This window comes from Melozone crissalis, unplaced genomic scaffold (genome assembly GCF_028551555.1).
Source record: "Melozone crissalis strain CALT ecotype California unplaced genomic scaffold, PUWL_Pcris_2 ptg000005l_1, whole genome shotgun sequence".
Classification (NCBI taxonomy): domain Eukaryota; kingdom Metazoa; phylum Chordata; class Aves; order Passeriformes; family Passerellidae; genus Melozone; species Melozone crissalis.
The window spans coordinates 42,263,630-42,281,386 of NW_026535783.1; the positions used below are offsets into that span (position 1 = coordinate 42,263,630).

The following is a 17,757-nucleotide window of genomic DNA, read 5'->3' on the forward strand; positions in this document are numbered from 1 at the left end:
AACAAGTGTTTATTAAATATATATTATAGATTATCTTTTCCAGTATAAATTATGAGAAAGAAGTGAGGCACATAGGATACACTAAGGTCAGATTAAGTTCCTTTTGCTTATGACTTAGGAACTACTTGATTTGGCCAGAAGTGTCAGGAAATACTATTAGTGGAATGCTAGTCTTTCCTGTAACTAGCTTGTTCCTTTGCTAGCCATGTGGAAGCAACCCTCTTTTATTTTTATTCGGTGGGTGGAGTCTGTTTTAACCATGAAGAGAATGTTGTTGGAGGTGGTGAGTTAGGACAGTATAAAATTAATAAAAAAACATTAGATGTATATTTTCTCCAAAACACCACATCTGTATTGCTTTTGACGGTAATACCCTACTCTGCTGATTGCTGTGCTGCCTCATATTTTTCATCTTTGGCTGATCATGATTAGTGTTAGGATGATGATGATGATAACAAAAATGTAAACATTCAGAGGGAAATAGAATTCTTGTACTGAAACACTTGCATTTGGGTGTTCAGACTTGCAGACAAGAGAGATGAGGAGTTTTAAAATGGTAATTTTTTTATGAAAGCCAGAATTTCCTTTGGTTGATCATTCTGAGACCTTTTTTTGTTGCTCTTTTCATTTTCCATGTTGTATATACTGTTCCTAAGTATTTAAATTTGCATTTCTGAAATGCCAGCATCTTCCCCTTTTATTTGAATTCTAGGAGAAAAAAATTCATCCTGTTGAACCAATATTTTGCTTTTCAGGAATTTAGTTTTGATGGCAAGTAATTGTGGCTTTGTTTTGGTTTTCCTGGAGGTTAGTAAGCACATAAATTGAATAACACAGATAGTTACTTTTGATCAGCAATAGTTTCATCTGTTTGAGGGATTTTTCAGTTTGTCTTCTGCCAGTTTCTGTAGGCTTCCTTGTCTATGTCAGAATCGCCATTTCCAAATATTTGAAACAGTTCCTGCAGCACCATCTGGTGGAGAGCTTTCTTGGTTTGTTTAGATACATCACAAATTCTGCCATAACTAACACTTTGACTTTCTTTTTCACCTCTCTCTTCAGTTTTAGAATTTGTAATGTGCACTAAAGAAATGTTTCCCTGACAACTTAGAGCAAGTGTTAATGTCAGTCTTAGAGACACATCTAGTGACTGAAAAACGTTTTTAGTGTTTCCTACTATGACATAAGCTTATTAATAAATTTATATGTAGCTGGAGGATTTTTGTGTATGTGTTATGTGTAATATGATCACACAATATTTTACAGTTAGATCTTTTTCTTCCAGGATGAAAATATGATCAACTTTATCAAAGGTGGCCTGAAAATTAGGACAAGTTACCAAATATACAAGTAAGCTATTAGAAAACACTTGACTTCAAAAGTAATATAAGCAGTTGGAGTGGCATTAATGCTCCCAAAATACAAAGGAATATTTTTGTATCTATCCTAGTCATCAGTCAGTAATTTCTATGTTGTGTTTCCCCTTCCCTCCTTTTTTTTCTCCATCACAAGGGAATGTCATCAGGTGCTACAGACGACTCAGGGGAACAAAAGCAAAAATGAAACGTACTACCAGTTTGAAGGAGGAGTAAAACTTGGAATTGGAGCATTCAACTTGGTATGACTTCTTCTTCTACAGAAAGGCCATTGGGTTATTCTGTAGGACTGTCTTTCTTTGTATATGTGCTACTGTAACTGATTTAACATTTACACATTTGTAAAATAGAGATATGGGGTTTGGAGGTTTTATGCAATGTGAAACCATTAACTTCTGGGTGTGTGCATGCTTTCTGGGATGTTTCTGTTAGTTTATTCTGAACAGTTTAGTTCTCTGGGAGTAACTAATACATCTGTTTCTGAAGTGAAAAGGGAGCTGCATCTACCTGTGTGTAGCAGGATTTTTAAAGATGCTTATGCTGTGGTTACAAAATGCCTAGAGTGACTGTTTAATTTTAACTCCCCCATGTATCCCATTCTTTTACTTCAGTGACATACTCTATATTCTCATAGATAATTATACGTAGAAGAATGAACAGTAGTTTACTGAGTTTCTGCAAAGGAAAATTGCCTTTTCTTTACAATTTGCTACAGTTACCTTTTCACATCTGTCATGGCAATGGTTAAAGCTGATTTCTGCCAGTATGTTAATTTCTGTATCATTCTAGATTGGAGATGGCAAATTTTAAGTATGGTCAGAATAATCTCAGGTTTATCTGCACCTGACTTTAAAATTCAAGCAACTGTGTTCATAAGTGTTCTTGCCTCTCCTATTCTTCATGGAGTCCTCTCAGTAGGAGGCTTAACAGAAAAAGTGTCTGATGGGCAAAATATATTAGGGTGAATGGAGCTTTCTAAAAACTGACCCTCAAGTTGACCTGCTTCTTAATGCTATTGAAAAGGTGGTTATGATGTTTGTACATTTTCTGTTGTGTAGGATGTGGAGGATGCAGTAACAGAGGGAACAAAAATGCCTATGATAGAGGGCTAAAGGATGATAGCAACAGCTAGTATTTCTAAAACCATTATGCTCATTGATCTGCTGATTCAGTACTCCCGCAGGAGGAACAAGTAGAGCATCTGTGAGACTCCCAATAAAATGAAATAATAGTATGGGAACATGGCAGTTGTAGGTTGTGAGTCATTCTAAAATAGATAAGACTTTCATTCTAAAAGACCCACAGTTTTCAAGCAATTTTAACCAGCTGAAGATAGAAAAATCTGTCATTCTCTAAAGAAGCACAGCTGGACTCTGTCTATTTTCATGCTGCATGGTCATCAGAATTCTGAGTATGCATGTTTACTTTCAGGTTCTTTCATCTTCTAATTTTTTACTAATGTAAAAAATTTTTACTAAATTTTTACTAATGTCTAATAGCATTTAACATAGTAGCTGGCCTTTTTGGTTCACATTTATAACAATGTAACTTTTTTTTTTAAAGTGTACATGTTTACAGTTATCTTTTTATTTTTAAATGTATTTCAGATGCTGTCACTTTTACCAGGAAGGATCCTCCGACTTCTAGAATTTATTGGATTTTCTGGCAATAGGGTATTCAATTTGATACTTGCTTTTTCAAATTAATTTTTTCTCAGATAAAAGACTGGATGGATTTAATGCCATGTATTCCACACTGGAAGTATAATATTGATTGTTTATCAGTATTTTACTGTTGTTAAAAAGCGAAATGGGTTAGATGATACAGGCATAAAAGCACATATGGTGATCCTCCACTCTTTAACATGCATGCGAAAGGACCAGTTTACTTAAGAGGAGATTTTGCCAATGCAATATCCTTTCCTTTTGCTGATCCTTAAGTAGGGGATATCAGCTTTTTTTCCTAGTTGATGTAGTCAGAAATTGACATTCCTCACCAGTAACTGAGGGTAGAATCATATTTTTACATTTTTCCACACAAATCCCAGCCCATTTCTTTGGGAAAAAAAAAAATTCTGAATATCATGTGTCATCCTGGACTCTAGGTACATCTTTCTCTCATGGATGACAAAAATATTTGTAACTTGTTTTTTAATTATTTTACAGCTCTTTAAAACTCCTTTTGATGCCCATAAGAAATGAAAACCCTAAAAAAACCTCAAGTAAGAAATTGTAATGAGGTGACCCACAGAACTGCACACAACTGAACTTCAAATTGCTATAGCTGCAGTCACCATATGGTCTTATTGCTGTTAGATTGTCCACAATATGGTTCTCCTGCTGTAAAATTAGACTTCAGTAGAGACCAGTTCATTCCATTTCTTCCTCCGTAAAACCTGGTTCTTGCTGAAGCTCTTCCAAAATACCTGTTTTTCCCTGACTAAAAATGCAGTAAAGGCTGGAAGAAAAGAATGATTTTGAAATATCATCACAATTTTTTTTGTGTGGTGCTTGAATTCTCCTATAATTCATCAAGTTGCTATGCAATAAAACTGATCTGTTAATATTTGTTTTGAGGCAAAAATATGTTTCTGAGGAGTCACTGCTTTGGATTAGGGAAGCTGTGAGCTCAACACCCCTCAGATAGTCAAGCTGTTATGTAATGGGTCTAAACAGAAACGTAAGGGAAATCTCATGTGTTAAGATCTGCATAAGGCTCCATGAATCTGGATCTGTCTTTAGACATTGGTGTATCAGCAGAGGTAATATTTTGGTCAGAGCCTCAAAATAGTTGACTTATGGCTGACTTGATGGAAGAGAATTGAGGATAGCCAGGGTTTTCAGTGGAGGAGGTCTCACACCAACAAGTAGCACTGGAACAGTTGAGAGAGTTTCCCACCGAACATAGATTGAAGGATGTTATTCTGAAACGTTCAGAGTCAGAACACAGTGGGGAAGGGTTGTAGACCTGTGTGTCTGCATGGTTCATGTGGTGTTCCCATTTCACCAGAGCACTGAACTGCATGATTTTATTAAGAGTTAGATTAGTCTTCTTCCTGAGTGCTGTTAGCTGTGACAGAAATATTTTGGTAGAGGGTTTTGTTGGATTTGAGATAAGTACTGAATTGTGAAATACTTACATCTAAAAGGAAAATTGAATTTTCATTAGCCAGAAAAAATTGATAGTAACTCTGTATACTGAGATTAACTGTATACTGTTAATTCTGCATGTGTTTGTGATATTTCTTAGGAGTTGGGCCTCTGCCAACTACGGGAAGGCGCATCTGGCAGCAGTTTGAGGGCCATTCTGTGTACTTTCACCCTGTTGGTTTATCATACTTACGTCTCCTTAATCCTTGGTGAGACCCACTGTGTAGCTTTTCAGTCATGCTACACCTTATGATAGATATTGTGATTTATTTTTATAACAGAATTTCAAAATTGTGGCCAAATAGGAGTTTGCTGTATACTTAATTATGATCCAAAATTAATATCCATGACAAAGTTGTGTCTGCAGAAATAGTGAGGGTAGATAGCATTATACCAACATCTTGCTCCATTTGCAGGGCTGTCTCAACAGCAAAATATTGCAAAATATTATTAAGTACAGAAAAATCATTATCCATAAATTTAAATCAGATGTTGTGAAAACTGTCTCCAGAAAAAAGCTATACAACAAGAACTAACTATTTTTGCCATTTAGAGCTGGAAGTCGTAATTAATTCTATATGCTTCTTTACCATATATTTTCTCATTCTTTAATATTTAAGTATTTTAGTACTTGTCCCTCAGGCTCATCAGGAAATTAAGGAGAACTTCATTTCTTCCAGTATCACTTGTATTTCATTACTGATTTCAAAATTAGGAGAAGAGGCAGCTGAGGATGTTTTCCTATCTTGCTAAAGCAATTAAAGGGATTTAAAAATATAACTAGGATCAGTGATGGAACAGTCTAAAAAATATTCCTATATTGTCTGTAATTTTTTTCAATTTACAGACATTTAGTATTTTTAAATCACAAAGTATCTTTGGGACAAGAATTTAGTTTATAGAAACACAATATGATGAAATAATTCTGCTTTCACATAAAGCAATCATCCATTGATCTATCAAATGCAATGTGAAAACTTGGATTCTTTTAAGTACATTGAAGTTGGTTTGTTACGTTTTCTAGGTACAGGGGAAGCCAACCTTCAGGAAGCAGACAGTCTCCTCGAACCCTACCTCCTGAAATTTCCAAATGTGCGTATTTCTAATAAATCTTATAACAGAAATGTATTTCCACATGCTCACACTCCTAATTGGTTATTTTTCTCATCTCTTTTCAAGGGTTCCATTATTCTATTTTATGCTGCCAGAATAGATATACTGAAAGGAAATTTTGAAAAGGTAAATGATATTTTTTTTCTAAAAATTTTGTTTAGTGTTTAGCCTGAGGAGGAAAAACAATTAATTCATCTGTGTATCAGTTGGACTGATAAGTATGCTGTTACCCCTGTTCACATTCACTGTCAGTGTTGATTCCAGCCCTCTCTCTAAGTGAGACTGAAAGGGAAGTTTATCTCATTTTACTTGTCAGGTGTTTTTCCACCTGGGTGCTAGGTAAGAGCTTGTCCTGTAATTAGACACTGCTCTCACATGGAGCTATAATTGAGCCAGTTTTCATCATTCTTCCTTAACTACTTACTCATAGGCACAGTTGAGGTTCCAAGACTGCATAGCAGCCCAGCAGGAGTGGAAACAGATTCATCATCTCTGTTACTGGGAACTGATGTGGTGCTACACCTTCCAGCAGGACTGGCTTCGGGCATATCGGTATGCAGACCTGCTCAGCAAAGAGAGCAGGTGGTCTAAGGTAAATGGGCAGGTGGACATTGTTGTGGTATACCAGTGGTCTCTACAGTTAAAGTCACTTTTAATTTTGCACAATAAGTGTAATGTTTGCCTTCCTGAGAAACTCATAAACAGAGACACGATGGGACCAAACTGTTTTAACTGGGTGGTTAAGGATGACTTTTTATTTCACATTTTGAAGCAGCAGAACCATAAGCAGCAATGCTTTGGCCCCTCCAAAAATGGAGGTGCTTACCCAGGTTGGGAGAAAGAAGAGGGATGGGAAAACTGTAAACTTGTGTCTCAAGTCAAATTCTAATATTCACTAGTAAAACTTGGCTGAAGAAACTGTGTTTGGTGTTTAGAAACACACACACCTAATCTTCAGATGCTTTGTGGCACAAAATGAGAAAGGCTTCTGGGGACAGGATCTCACAAGAAAAGCTGGGCTGTCAGATAACCTTTTCCTTGTAAAAACGTTTTTTACGGTATGAAGCAAGCGCAATGAACCAAGCCAGTAACCTTTTATGCATTATTATTATCTGTTCCTCTATAGATTACTCTTTTATTATCTTAATGAAAAAGGGTATACATCTAATTCTTGGCAAAAGAAGAAGAGAATAGTATATTCAGCATGAAATGCAAGTGTCTTTAATAGAATGACGGATTTTTTTTTCCTGCAAAACCCAGTTATTAAACATTCCTTGAATCAGTACCCAGATATTTCCGTCTGGTTTTTTCATGTCTACATGTAATAGATCGTATAATAACAGTAATGGACTTTAGAACAGTTAAGTCATTTAACCTCATCTCTTTGACAGTGGTTTGCATAATAAATTCTCCTGTTTTTTGCAGGGGATACCTTTAACTTTCTGACTGATATAAAAATATAAATACATTAAAAATAAACTTATAGCATAAATTCTGTGACAAAGGGAATACTAAACTTTTATAGTTATATCTGCCTGAGAATTATGGGAATACTTTGCTACAGCAATTGGGTGAGAGATTTGAGTCTTTAATGTATTGATTAAACACAGAAAATTAGATGTGGTAATCTGTTGCTGTTTCTTTTTGAAACAGGCAATATATGTATTCCAGAAGGCAGCAATTCTGTGTATGCTTCCAGAGGATGATTTGAAGAGGACTGGTGAGGACATAGTGTCTTTATTCAGGTAAACTTTTATAAAGCAGCTGAATGTGTACTCTTTGTCCTCCCATGTCTTTATCTTGTGTGTTTTACTTCTTGCTTATAACCATAAACTTTCAATTTTTTTCTCTTTGCCTTTAGCATTAGAATTGCTTTTATCAGCAAAGATAAATCCTGCAGCTCTGGTCTCCATGGTGTAAAAAAAATTTAAGATGTTAAATTTCAGAGGATAACAGTAAGTCTTTATAACTAAAATGAGATGAAAAAAAATACCAACAAAAAACTTTTTTTTTTCCCATTTTCCCTTCTTGTAGACAAGTGGATGGTCTAAAACAGAGAATTGCAGGAAAATCTATCCCGACTGAGAAGTTTGCAGTTAGGAAAGCTCGACGCTATGCATGTCCTCAACCAGTGAAGCTGATATTACCTGCCTTGGTATTTGTTCTTGCTTTGTTTTCATCCTTTTCAAAGAGAAAAGAAATCAGAATAGTTCATTATACAGGGAAGGAATAATATTGTCAGGTATTATATGTCTGCATTTTAAGTTTTTAAAGAAGTACTGCATTAATGCAATGTGATTTTGGTGAAAAGTATTAGAGACTGGATCATACTACCAACTAAGCAGCAGTATAAAACAAGTGCCATATTTTTCATGTGAAAAGCTCAGCATACAGAAAACTGCATTAATGTTCTTTAGGTTGGTAGGATTTTAGTCCTTGTCTTCTAGACTCATTAGGAAGTTAAAGAGTACTTTGGTAATTCTTGTTTTTCTTATGAAAATGAAGTGTGGTGGTTGGGGGTTTTTTGTGTTTTTTTATTCCCCTTGTATTGAGTCTGATTAAAACAAGCAGAAGCTAAAGTAACTTTATGAATGCTATTCTAATTTCCTGTATTTTAACATCAGAGTCATTAGTATTGCGCAGTCTGCTTCTGTGTGCACAGCACTGATACTTCTCATATGTGTATGCTAAAATCTTTGTATGTGCATAATTTACCAACAACTGTGCATGAAAAACCTAATTCAAGAAGAAATTTGTGATGTTAATGCTCATTGATATAGATGGAGGAGTCTAAATAAAAGTAATCCTCTGGTTCTAAAATTCATTCTGTATTAAATTGCATGTAGAGGATTAAGTAAAATTTGTCTTGGGCTTGTACAGCAGAGTGCTTTTAGTTGTGAATATATATATTTGGTCTTGCTGTCAAATTCAGCATTCTGTTTTAATTTAGGAATATTTTCATCATGGACTAAGCATAACCAAACATAATGTGTGGTTTATTTCAGTAAGTATAAGTTAGACAGGACTACAGAATTGAAATAATCTAGCATGATGTAGTTGATGATGTTATTAACATTGTTTCAGACTTTGATACAACCAGATTTTTTTCTCTGTCTGAAAATGTACATATTTACACTACAAATGCAAGTGGAAATATTTCACCAATGTATTGAATCAGCTTCAGAATGTCATTAGGCATCATATTTCAGAGGTGTAATTTCAATTATGATAGAACAAATGATACTCTAGTTTGTAATGAATGAGTAAAGATCTTGGCAAAGCTCCTTGTTGGTGAGCATTAACCCTTATTCTCCTCAAGTTTTACAATGTAATAATGTATCAAATCAAGTTTATTGCTTTCTGTTGTACTGAGCCATCTGGGAAGATATGTTTCCAGGATTTGCCTTGATTTTTTTCCAACAAAATTTTGTAGAAATTATAGTAAAATCATATGTTGGATGTGCCTACTGGAATCACATTTTTATCCAGAAAGTTTTATCTACCTCCAGTTTTGCTCTGAATGGAAGGTAATTGTCTATCGATTAGAGCATTTAGAGCGTGGGTTTGGGTGCATGCTTACATAAGTATGCTGTATATACAAGAACACACTCAAATGCAAATTCCAAATTTACCTATCATCCTTTAGAAAGAACTACTTTTAGCTCCTTCTTTATTTTAGGTGTCAGGGACCACAAGTTTAATCTAAAGCATCCGGTTTTGCTGACATGTTATATGGATGATGGTAAACTGTCCTGATAAAATCTGCTCAGTTTAATTTCTGAAGATCTGTGAAATTACATGATAGTAGAATCCGTTAAAAAGGCATCAAAACATTCAACTCTTAGAAACATGAATTAACTTTGTCAACACACATTCAATGTAATTTTTCCTTTCCTGTCCATAGATGTGTTGTACCAAAACAAGCTTTGGTAGTATTTTATATACTCAAAAATGTTCCACAACAGCCTTTTCAGAAGCACTCTTTAGTTAAATATTTATGCAATTCCATGGGTTGTTCTCACCTTTTTGTGTTGGTTGGTTGGTTTTGTATTTTTTTTTAATCAGGAAATGATGTATGTCTGGAATGGATTTGCAATTGTGGGCAAAAGAGCAGACCTTACTGAAAACTTACTGGTAACAATTGAAAAAGAAGAAGCTGCTCTACAAAATGAAACTAGTAAGTGATCAATTAAGGTGGAATTAATAATCTTATAAGAAATGCTGACATTTTTCTATGCTTTTGTCTTCTTATATTCTGTGAAGTAAGTGGGGCTTTGACAATGTTCCAATTAAGTCAAAGTATGGAAGTTTTGGAGCCTCACGAAATTTAGGCATGGTTCTTCAATATGTTCATTATGCAGTGTGATTGATGCTGCAGAAGAATACAGAAAACTCAGGGACATGAGGTTATTGGTTACAGAACATGACTGGTCTAGCTTAGTTTTTTCTTGTCTTTGAGAGTGTTCTTGGACCATAATCTGCTAATATCTTAAATGTCTGAAAAATATTTTTTCTAAACCAATTCATATCCTGCTTTATTACATAGGACACATGCTGCAGAGAATATGACAAAGTATAAAATATTTGATGAAGTGCTATGCATGAATGAATAGGGTTTTTTGTTTTGCTTTCTGGCAAAATAAAACACATTTGCTAGTTGTAAAATTAAACATACTTAATGAATAAACTTTGACCATGGTTTTACGTCCTGGAGTAATGTTTAGAGAATGAGCCCATAATTTGCTCCTAAAAGAATTTAAATTCATTTATTACAACTGGTTTACTGCACAAGTACTTGATTTTTGTCAGATTTTATCAGCATAGTTCTTTTACCTGTCATGTGAATTTTTGGGGAGAATTCTCTTTTGAATTTTTCTATAATAAATGTCATTTTTCATGTGAATCTTTTTAAATGATAATTCATTAAAATAATTTTTATTGAACGCAGATTCTACTCACACTTATGAACAATTTAGCAGTTTAGTGGTTGTATGGTTTAGTAGTTATGAACACTAAACTGTAAGTCACACTTATGAACAATTTTAGTGGTTAAAACAGCAATTCAGAAATGGTATATATACCTAAGTATGATTTATAGTGCAAATTGAGATGATGCATAAGAAATTATACAGAGACGTGCATGAAATTTATAATGGTCAAATCTGGATGATATAATAAACCAAATGAGAGTAACCTGTATGGCCGTGTTTGAATGAGGTTCCTTTATTTTCTGTGTTGCCCTTCACTTTTCTGCAGGATCAACAGTGTTCCTTTTAAATCTCAAGTGTTTTCCTTTTTTCTTGTAATATTAAAACAAAAGTGTAGTGACATATAAGATACTTGCAAATAAAGTAATTCCCATGAGTTCCACATGGAGAGTTCTGACAGAACCTGTTGGAAATCCAGTGCTGTATTGTGCTGTGATTTGTACTAGAAGTGCTCATCTATTGTAACAGTGAAGTAAATTTTCCTGTTGAATCTCTGAGGAAAGATGTACAAGGTACCAAAATTAAAGCAATGGAGATAAAATCACTGTGTTTTCTCTTATGGAAATTCACTGTTTGCAAATAGGATATAGTCTGGAAGTGTATATACTTTCTGGGTTCTTTTTTTAGTAATAACTTCAGTCAGATGTTATTTTATTCTGGATTTCATAGATGTGATTTTGATCTGCTTTTAAAGATACGGATTCAGTGAAAATAAAGAGTTGCTACTGAATTCCAAAAAAAAATAAAAATATTAAGGCTGCTGACAAGGTTACAATAAAATTGTAATAGACCGTTTTTAGTGGTAGTAATATCAAAGGATTGCTAAGGTGCTGTGAAAGAAGGATGTTGATTATACACAAAGGTCATTTTGGGATTGAGACTTCATAGAACTGTTTTTATTTCATTTGTTTCACATGAACAGGCACAGCATGAGATCTCTCAAGGACTGAAAGTAATTTTATGTTGTATAGAGCTGAAAATAGAGATGGTAGAAGGAACAAATGGAGGACATTAGAGATGGTGGTTTTATTTTTTTTTCCCCAGGATTTCTGGGAATCTTTATTTTTTTTAATATGCAATATATAAAAACAGATTATTTAACTTCAAGAAAAAATAATTTTTTGCTTGGTTTTTTTTATCCTGGTATTGATACATCCTTTGTTGAAGACCACTGCAGCTGCAAAGATGGTTCTCCCACATTTATTGCAAGGTTATCTGTGTTAAATTGGCCTGTGCATTTGTTATTTGTGCATTTAGTGTTAATGTTTTAGCTTCTATTCTTTTGGGAAATTAGAGTACTAGTTGAAGTTGTTAAAGACTGGTGAGCCCTTACTGACATGAGTGCATGCCCCCAGTTATTTCAATGAATGAGTCCTTCAGGAGACAGTCACAGAGTCCAACACCTTAGCCTAGCAAAACAGGCTAGAGATAATGCAAAGTACTCCTGTGCTGCACTTCTGCTGTCCCTAAAAGCGCAGTCTGTCAGTTACAATCTATCAAGACTTTCTGGATTTAAACACAGACAGAAATAAGGCTGAACATGACGGCAAAGCACTTTGCGGAGTTCTAAAATGCATTAGTCTTGCATGTTTCAGAACTGTTTATGTAGGATTTCTTTGGCAGACTATTAAGGAAAAAAAATAATGTGACCTTAGAGAGCTGGTAATTAGTTGTAAACAACATGATCTGAAGGGAGAGTGTTTTGCTTCCTGAATTGTTAATGTATGTGGTGCCGTCTGTCTATCCATATGTGTTTTCTTTCATTTCTTTTCCTTCCATGTACCCAGCAAATGCTACAAACTAAGGGAACTAAAAAGGATCACACTTGTTAAGTAAATTTTGAATTGTTTCAAACACCCTCTTCTGGTATTTTTAGCTCTATTGAACATAAGACTTTCAGTGAAGTTTTTCAAATATTATACACTATTACTTATTTTCAAATATTTTTCAAATATTATACACAACTTCTGAGTCTTCTCAAACATTAGAGATGATAAAAATACTAGCAAACATTGTTTCTTGAATTTGTACCTCAAAATGATGCTTTTGAAGAGTTCTGTAAGAGAGTCGTGGCATGGTTTTACAGGTTTTTTTATGCTACTGATGCTACTGGAGGTCTGCCAGTGCTCTGTTACAGGGGGAGCTGTTAATATAATATGATGGTTCCTGTCTCACTGTAGTTTTAGCTATAAAGAAGTCTTTAAGTAAGGCAAGTAAGAAATCTTTAATTAATGGCTATTTATGTAATGTAATACATTTAATTATTGACTGTTTAATCTTCAGTTAATGAAGTTTCTGCCCATTTGTTGGATGTTTCAATTTTTCTTATTTCTTCTTTGCCTGTCTTTTAAGAGAAAGATACAGATGTCATGGGTGCATCTTCTTTAGTAAGCAGTATTTTAAACCATGCCTGAAGGATATGTACGTTTTGAGGTATAGAACATAAGAAGCAACATCCTGCATCTGAATACATATTCCCTATTGAAAATCTAATTTTCCTTTTCATGATGTCTTCAAATTGTTTGACATATCTCACTTTCACTGTTAGATCACAATGAATACTATGTGGATGATGTGTGCATGTTGCAGCTGCTGAAAGGCCTCTGTCTGAAACACTTGGGAAGACTCATGCAAGCTGAATTATGTTTCAGTAAAGTAATTCAAAGGTAAAAAAATAACAGAAATAGATTTTCTAGTTTTTGGTGACATTTCTGATACTCTTGTTGCAGCTGTCATGTTAGAATTTTGACTAAATTAACATCATGTTAAGGATCTGAAATTAAAATACCTCTGCAAGTAGTTAGAAAACCAGAAAACTTTGCATGTCTTTTTCTGTAGCAATTAAACGCTTACTGTAGCTTTGTATATGTGGTGTTTGGTGCTAAATAAATCAAACTGTCAGGTCGTATCCAAATACATTTGGAATTGTATTTGCAGAGCTACCTGTAAGTAATGACAATACAGATAGGTTTACTGTTTGTTTGGCTTAATTTTTTAATTCAATATTTAGTAGTTAACGCTTCAGTTCGGTAATTAATGCTTCCCCGTGTAGATGAGAAGTTGTTGTTACATGTTTCAGTTGAAGACTGGTTTCTCCTGTGCTGTGGATTTTCGGGTGTCAGCTCCATAACAGTTGTGATAGCTTTTTGATATAAAACATGAGTCCAGTACTGGTTGTAGTTGAAAATGTCTTGTAAGTTTTTAGGCATTTGGGCTGAAGAAGCATATTTACATGTGCAATGTTTCTAACAAATTATTTAGAAAAATTAATAATGGATTTTTTTATTAAGAATTTGTTGTTGAGTTTTTGTTAATGTGTTTTAGTTCTCTTGCCATCTTGTTTTCTCTTACTGTTTCTAAGGTCCTATATGAGTTTAGTCAAGCACATTGCGAGTTACAGGGCAGAGGGGTTTGGTTGATTGCAAGTTAAAGGAACACTATTTCTAAAACATCTTTTTCCAAAGGGAGCTGGCAATGGGCAGGCTTTTGTAGCTGAGGTATTTAAAAAAAAACTAAAGACAGCAATTCTTCATAAAGTGTGTGTTTTGCATGGGTGAGAGTAAAAGTTTTCTGGTGCATGGAGTACCTACATTTTGTTCAACTTTATTTTCTACATGCTTAGGGTGCTATGATGCTTCAAGACTGTTTATCAATGTGTACAGGATTAACCATTAAAAAAGGATTCAGAATGTGTTTTCTGGCTATGTGCTGTTACAGGCAGTGATTGCTTTTAAAGTTAACTCATCACTTAAAACAGGGTTGTAAGTAACCATTTTTGTATTTTTCTGGTTTTCTAGTGAGAAGCAAATAAAATATGATAGCTACTTGGTGCCATTCACACTGTATGAATTGGGTCTTCTGTACAAACAGCAGGATGAGACAGAAAAAGCAATAAGATACATAGAAACTGCAAAGTAAGTGGATTTTTTTTATCACCTTGTAAATTAAGAATATCTGTGTATTTGCAGCATTGAGGACACTTGGTTTTTCTTCCTGACAGCTTCCTTGCAAAATCCAAGTAATTATAAATCTCTGTTCTTGATTTGCAGGACTTGTCCAATATAGTTGAATTTTGCAGTTTCATGAAACTGCAAAATTCATACACAGTGGAGTAGACAGATTCAAATAAGACACAGTATGAAGGGAAAATGTTCACTTCTTGTATGGGCTTCAGAGATGCTGAGGGTCCACTGCATGCATGGGATGAAGCTGGAGAGTCCAGGGAAGGGATATGTACCATTCTGTCCCAGAGGGCAGCTGTGGGAATTAAATCTGTTCCACTAAAGGTGTTCATAAGAGAGGTCAAAGGCCACTACACCTGTCTGATCGCAGCCCTTTTTCCTTTCACATGGTGTTGCAGAAGACCAGTTGAGAGTTTAATTAAGTACTGTAGAGCAGCATATTTGCATTATCTGTAGATTTAGTTTAGTTTAATTTAGTTAAGTTCTGTATAGCAGCATATTTTCATTATCTGTAGATTGTAGTATAAGATAGAATGTCCCTAGTGTTAACAGAGAAGTAGCCCAGTCTTGTAATAGTGTCCCCTCATGGGTTTTTTTTTTTTTTGCTTATTTGTTTGTTTTGGGGGAATGGGATTTACAGAATATGATTTCTGTACATACGATGTTTATTACTCTGGCTTAATTGTGTTCTGAGTTGAAGCCTATATTTTCTGCTAATACGCTTTTCTGTAGTTAGAAAAGGCTTTGGCTTGTCTTTAACAGCAAATTTTAGTATTTGGGACGGCTGTTAAAAGGATCAAAATAAGTGAAAGAGATGCTAAGACATGGATTCAATTTATGAGGACATTTAATTTTAGTATTGGTCTGTGTTTCTTCACTCAATTTGTGGATGTAGTTTTAAATGTCTCCTAACTCATCTGTGTGTCAGTCTTTGTTTTTTCTTTCCTGTTGAAGGAATAAAGATTGTTAACTTACAAACATAGGAAGTATAAACAATTCAATCCAGACATCTTTTTCTTAAAATAAGTTGTCTGTTTTGCAGAAACAACTACAAGGAATACTCTATGGAGTCCAGGTTGCACTTCAGAATTCATGCAGCACTTGACAGCTTGAAGGTGTCGCCTGCTTCAACACCTTGAATGAGAAGGGATGCTTTTCATGCATACAATAGATAGCCTACACAATCTTTTTTTAATCATAGAGAAGAACATAATGATTGTTTTTTGTCACTTCTGATTTGATGTCATTCTTTTAGACTTTTCTGTATGGCGCCTATACTGTATCTACATGCTGTTAAAGAAGACCTTATATTTTGTTGATAAAAATAATTTAATATTTGACTTGAATGAAAGGGGGATATTTTTAAAAAAAAGGTGATGGTGCAATAAAGTTTAATGAAAATATTTTTTTTATATAAGAACAGATGCAGGTTACGCAGTGAAACTGGTGATAATTTCTGCATTTTTTGAAAGTTTTATTTTCTGCAGTGCACTTGAGACTTTTTTCTCCTCTGGAACAAAAATGCAATGTCTGCAGATAACCTTACCCACATTTTTTTGTATACTATATTCTGAAATTTGTGTTCCAGAGGAAAGAATTAGTAATTTTTGACTTAATTTTATTTTGGGAACAAAATTAACTGTGTGAAGTGCAATATTTTTACTCTGTCAGATGAAGCTAAGCAGGGCTACAGTTATAATGTCTTTGCAGGTCTGTTTCATTCAAAAGAAACACATATTAGGAGATATTTTTCACTTGTAGAAAAGCAGAGCTATAAAGGACATTATGTCCTTGTTCTCAAGTAGTCTTAAGTTGATCCTGACAGATTTATTTCCCCTGTTTAACAAAAAACAAAAAAGCACTGAGAACAGTCATTTTGAAACTTACACACGATGTCTTTCCCAGTGAGAAAAGACTGGGAAATTTTGCCTGATGTCTACCCCAAATAGTTCTTGACACAACTGAAACTGATTGTTTCCCATCTTCCCTGTCATGGATCTGGAGAGAGGATTGTTCTTTCCGTTTTTAAAGCAATCGTTTAGTATTTGTAGACTAGCACCCTAGTTGGTGTTCTCTGTTCTTGGATCCCAACCAAAGTAAATAAAATATTGGTGGATTTATGTATTTTCCTAATAACAAGTTAGAATTCATATTAACAGAAGTTGATTGTGCATCAAGAAGTGAATCCACTTTTAATCTTGCTGTTAAGAAAATGTGCGTATTCTAGTCTAATTTCTACCAAAAATGTGCAGTAAAATTGAGATACTTATAAGTGCATTTTTCCTTTCATGCTTCTATGCAAACAGCAGTATGAAATTGAATTTCCCATTCATTTAGATACACAGATTCTAGCTGTCTGTTCTTAAAAATAAAAATATATATCTTTTTTATTTAAGTATACACCAAATAACTCTTCTTTCACTAGCTATTGCAAAACTTGCCATTTCCATATTTAATCCATGTTTGGTATGTTTACTTCTGCACAGTAAATTCATAGTACCTGTGCTCATGTATGTGATTCGCTGCCCTTAACTACCACCTAAACAAAATCAGGATGAAAGAAATAGGTGAAGAATGTGTCCTCAGTAAATGAGTAACTGAAGTTTCTAATTAAACATTCAATATGATTTATAGAAGTTCTTCTCAGGTTACTGAGAACACAGCTTTCTTCTATGACTTATAAATAATGGGGTCATTTAATTGCTTAGAATTCTGTAATAGAGTGGTATATTTACAGGAGAAGTAAGAGTTTAAAAATATTAGCTAAATAAACATAATGAGTCTTTCAAAATGGAAACCTGATCCAAAGTATTTCTTTGTTGGTTGGAATTTGTGCCTATTGTAAATGTGTAACTTAAGTTATTATGTAAAATTATACACATGTGAATTTGAAGTTTAAATACCCAAGACAATGAATTACTGATAAAGTATGCATGTTTATTTTCAAATATATTCAGTTGACTGTAGCTAAACCTCAAAACAGAGATTAGCTGTCAAATGACTTCTCCAAAGATTTACCCATTTATACATATCTGATTGTAGTGAGCATAAACTCATGTATTTTCAGAAAATACTTTTGATGCATCTGTGGGCATTATATGTTCAGTTTTGGATTATTTTAGTTTATTCTGATTATTGGATTGGGGTCTAATTTATTTTTCTGTAGAAG

General features: G+C 34.2%; 1 protein-coding gene across 2 annotated transcripts in view; it reads left to right on the forward strand.

Annotated features, from left to right (window-relative positions):
- TTC39B (tetratricopeptide repeat domain 39B) overlaps window positions 1–16,623 on the forward strand; it is a 74,570-nt gene extending 57,947 nt beyond the window's left edge. For both annotated transcript variants that reach the window (XM_054287792.1, XM_054287801.1), the window contains 13 exons: window positions 1,286–1,350; window positions 1,513–1,618; window positions 2,984–3,049; window positions 4,626–4,734; window positions 5,550–5,617; window positions 5,705–5,764; window positions 6,069–6,230; window positions 7,292–7,383; window positions 7,673–7,793; window positions 9,704–9,815; window positions 13,175–13,292; window positions 14,424–14,540; window positions 15,631–16,623. In XM_054287792.1, coding sequence (XP_054143767.1) covers window positions 1,286–1,350; window positions 1,513–1,618; window positions 2,984–3,049; window positions 4,626–4,734; window positions 5,550–5,617; window positions 5,705–5,764; window positions 6,069–6,230; window positions 7,292–7,383; window positions 7,673–7,793; window positions 9,704–9,815; window positions 13,175–13,292; window positions 14,424–14,540; window positions 15,631–15,727 — 1,293 coding nt within the window. In that variant the 3' untranslated portion in view covers window positions 15,728–16,623. The remainder of the gene's footprint in view (window positions 1–1,285; window positions 1,351–1,512; window positions 1,619–2,983; window positions 3,050–4,625; window positions 4,735–5,549; window positions 5,618–5,704; window positions 5,765–6,068; window positions 6,231–7,291; window positions 7,384–7,672; window positions 7,794–9,703; window positions 9,816–13,174; window positions 13,293–14,423; window positions 14,541–15,630) is intronic.
- Window positions 16,624–17,757: the final 1,134 nt, after the last annotated feature.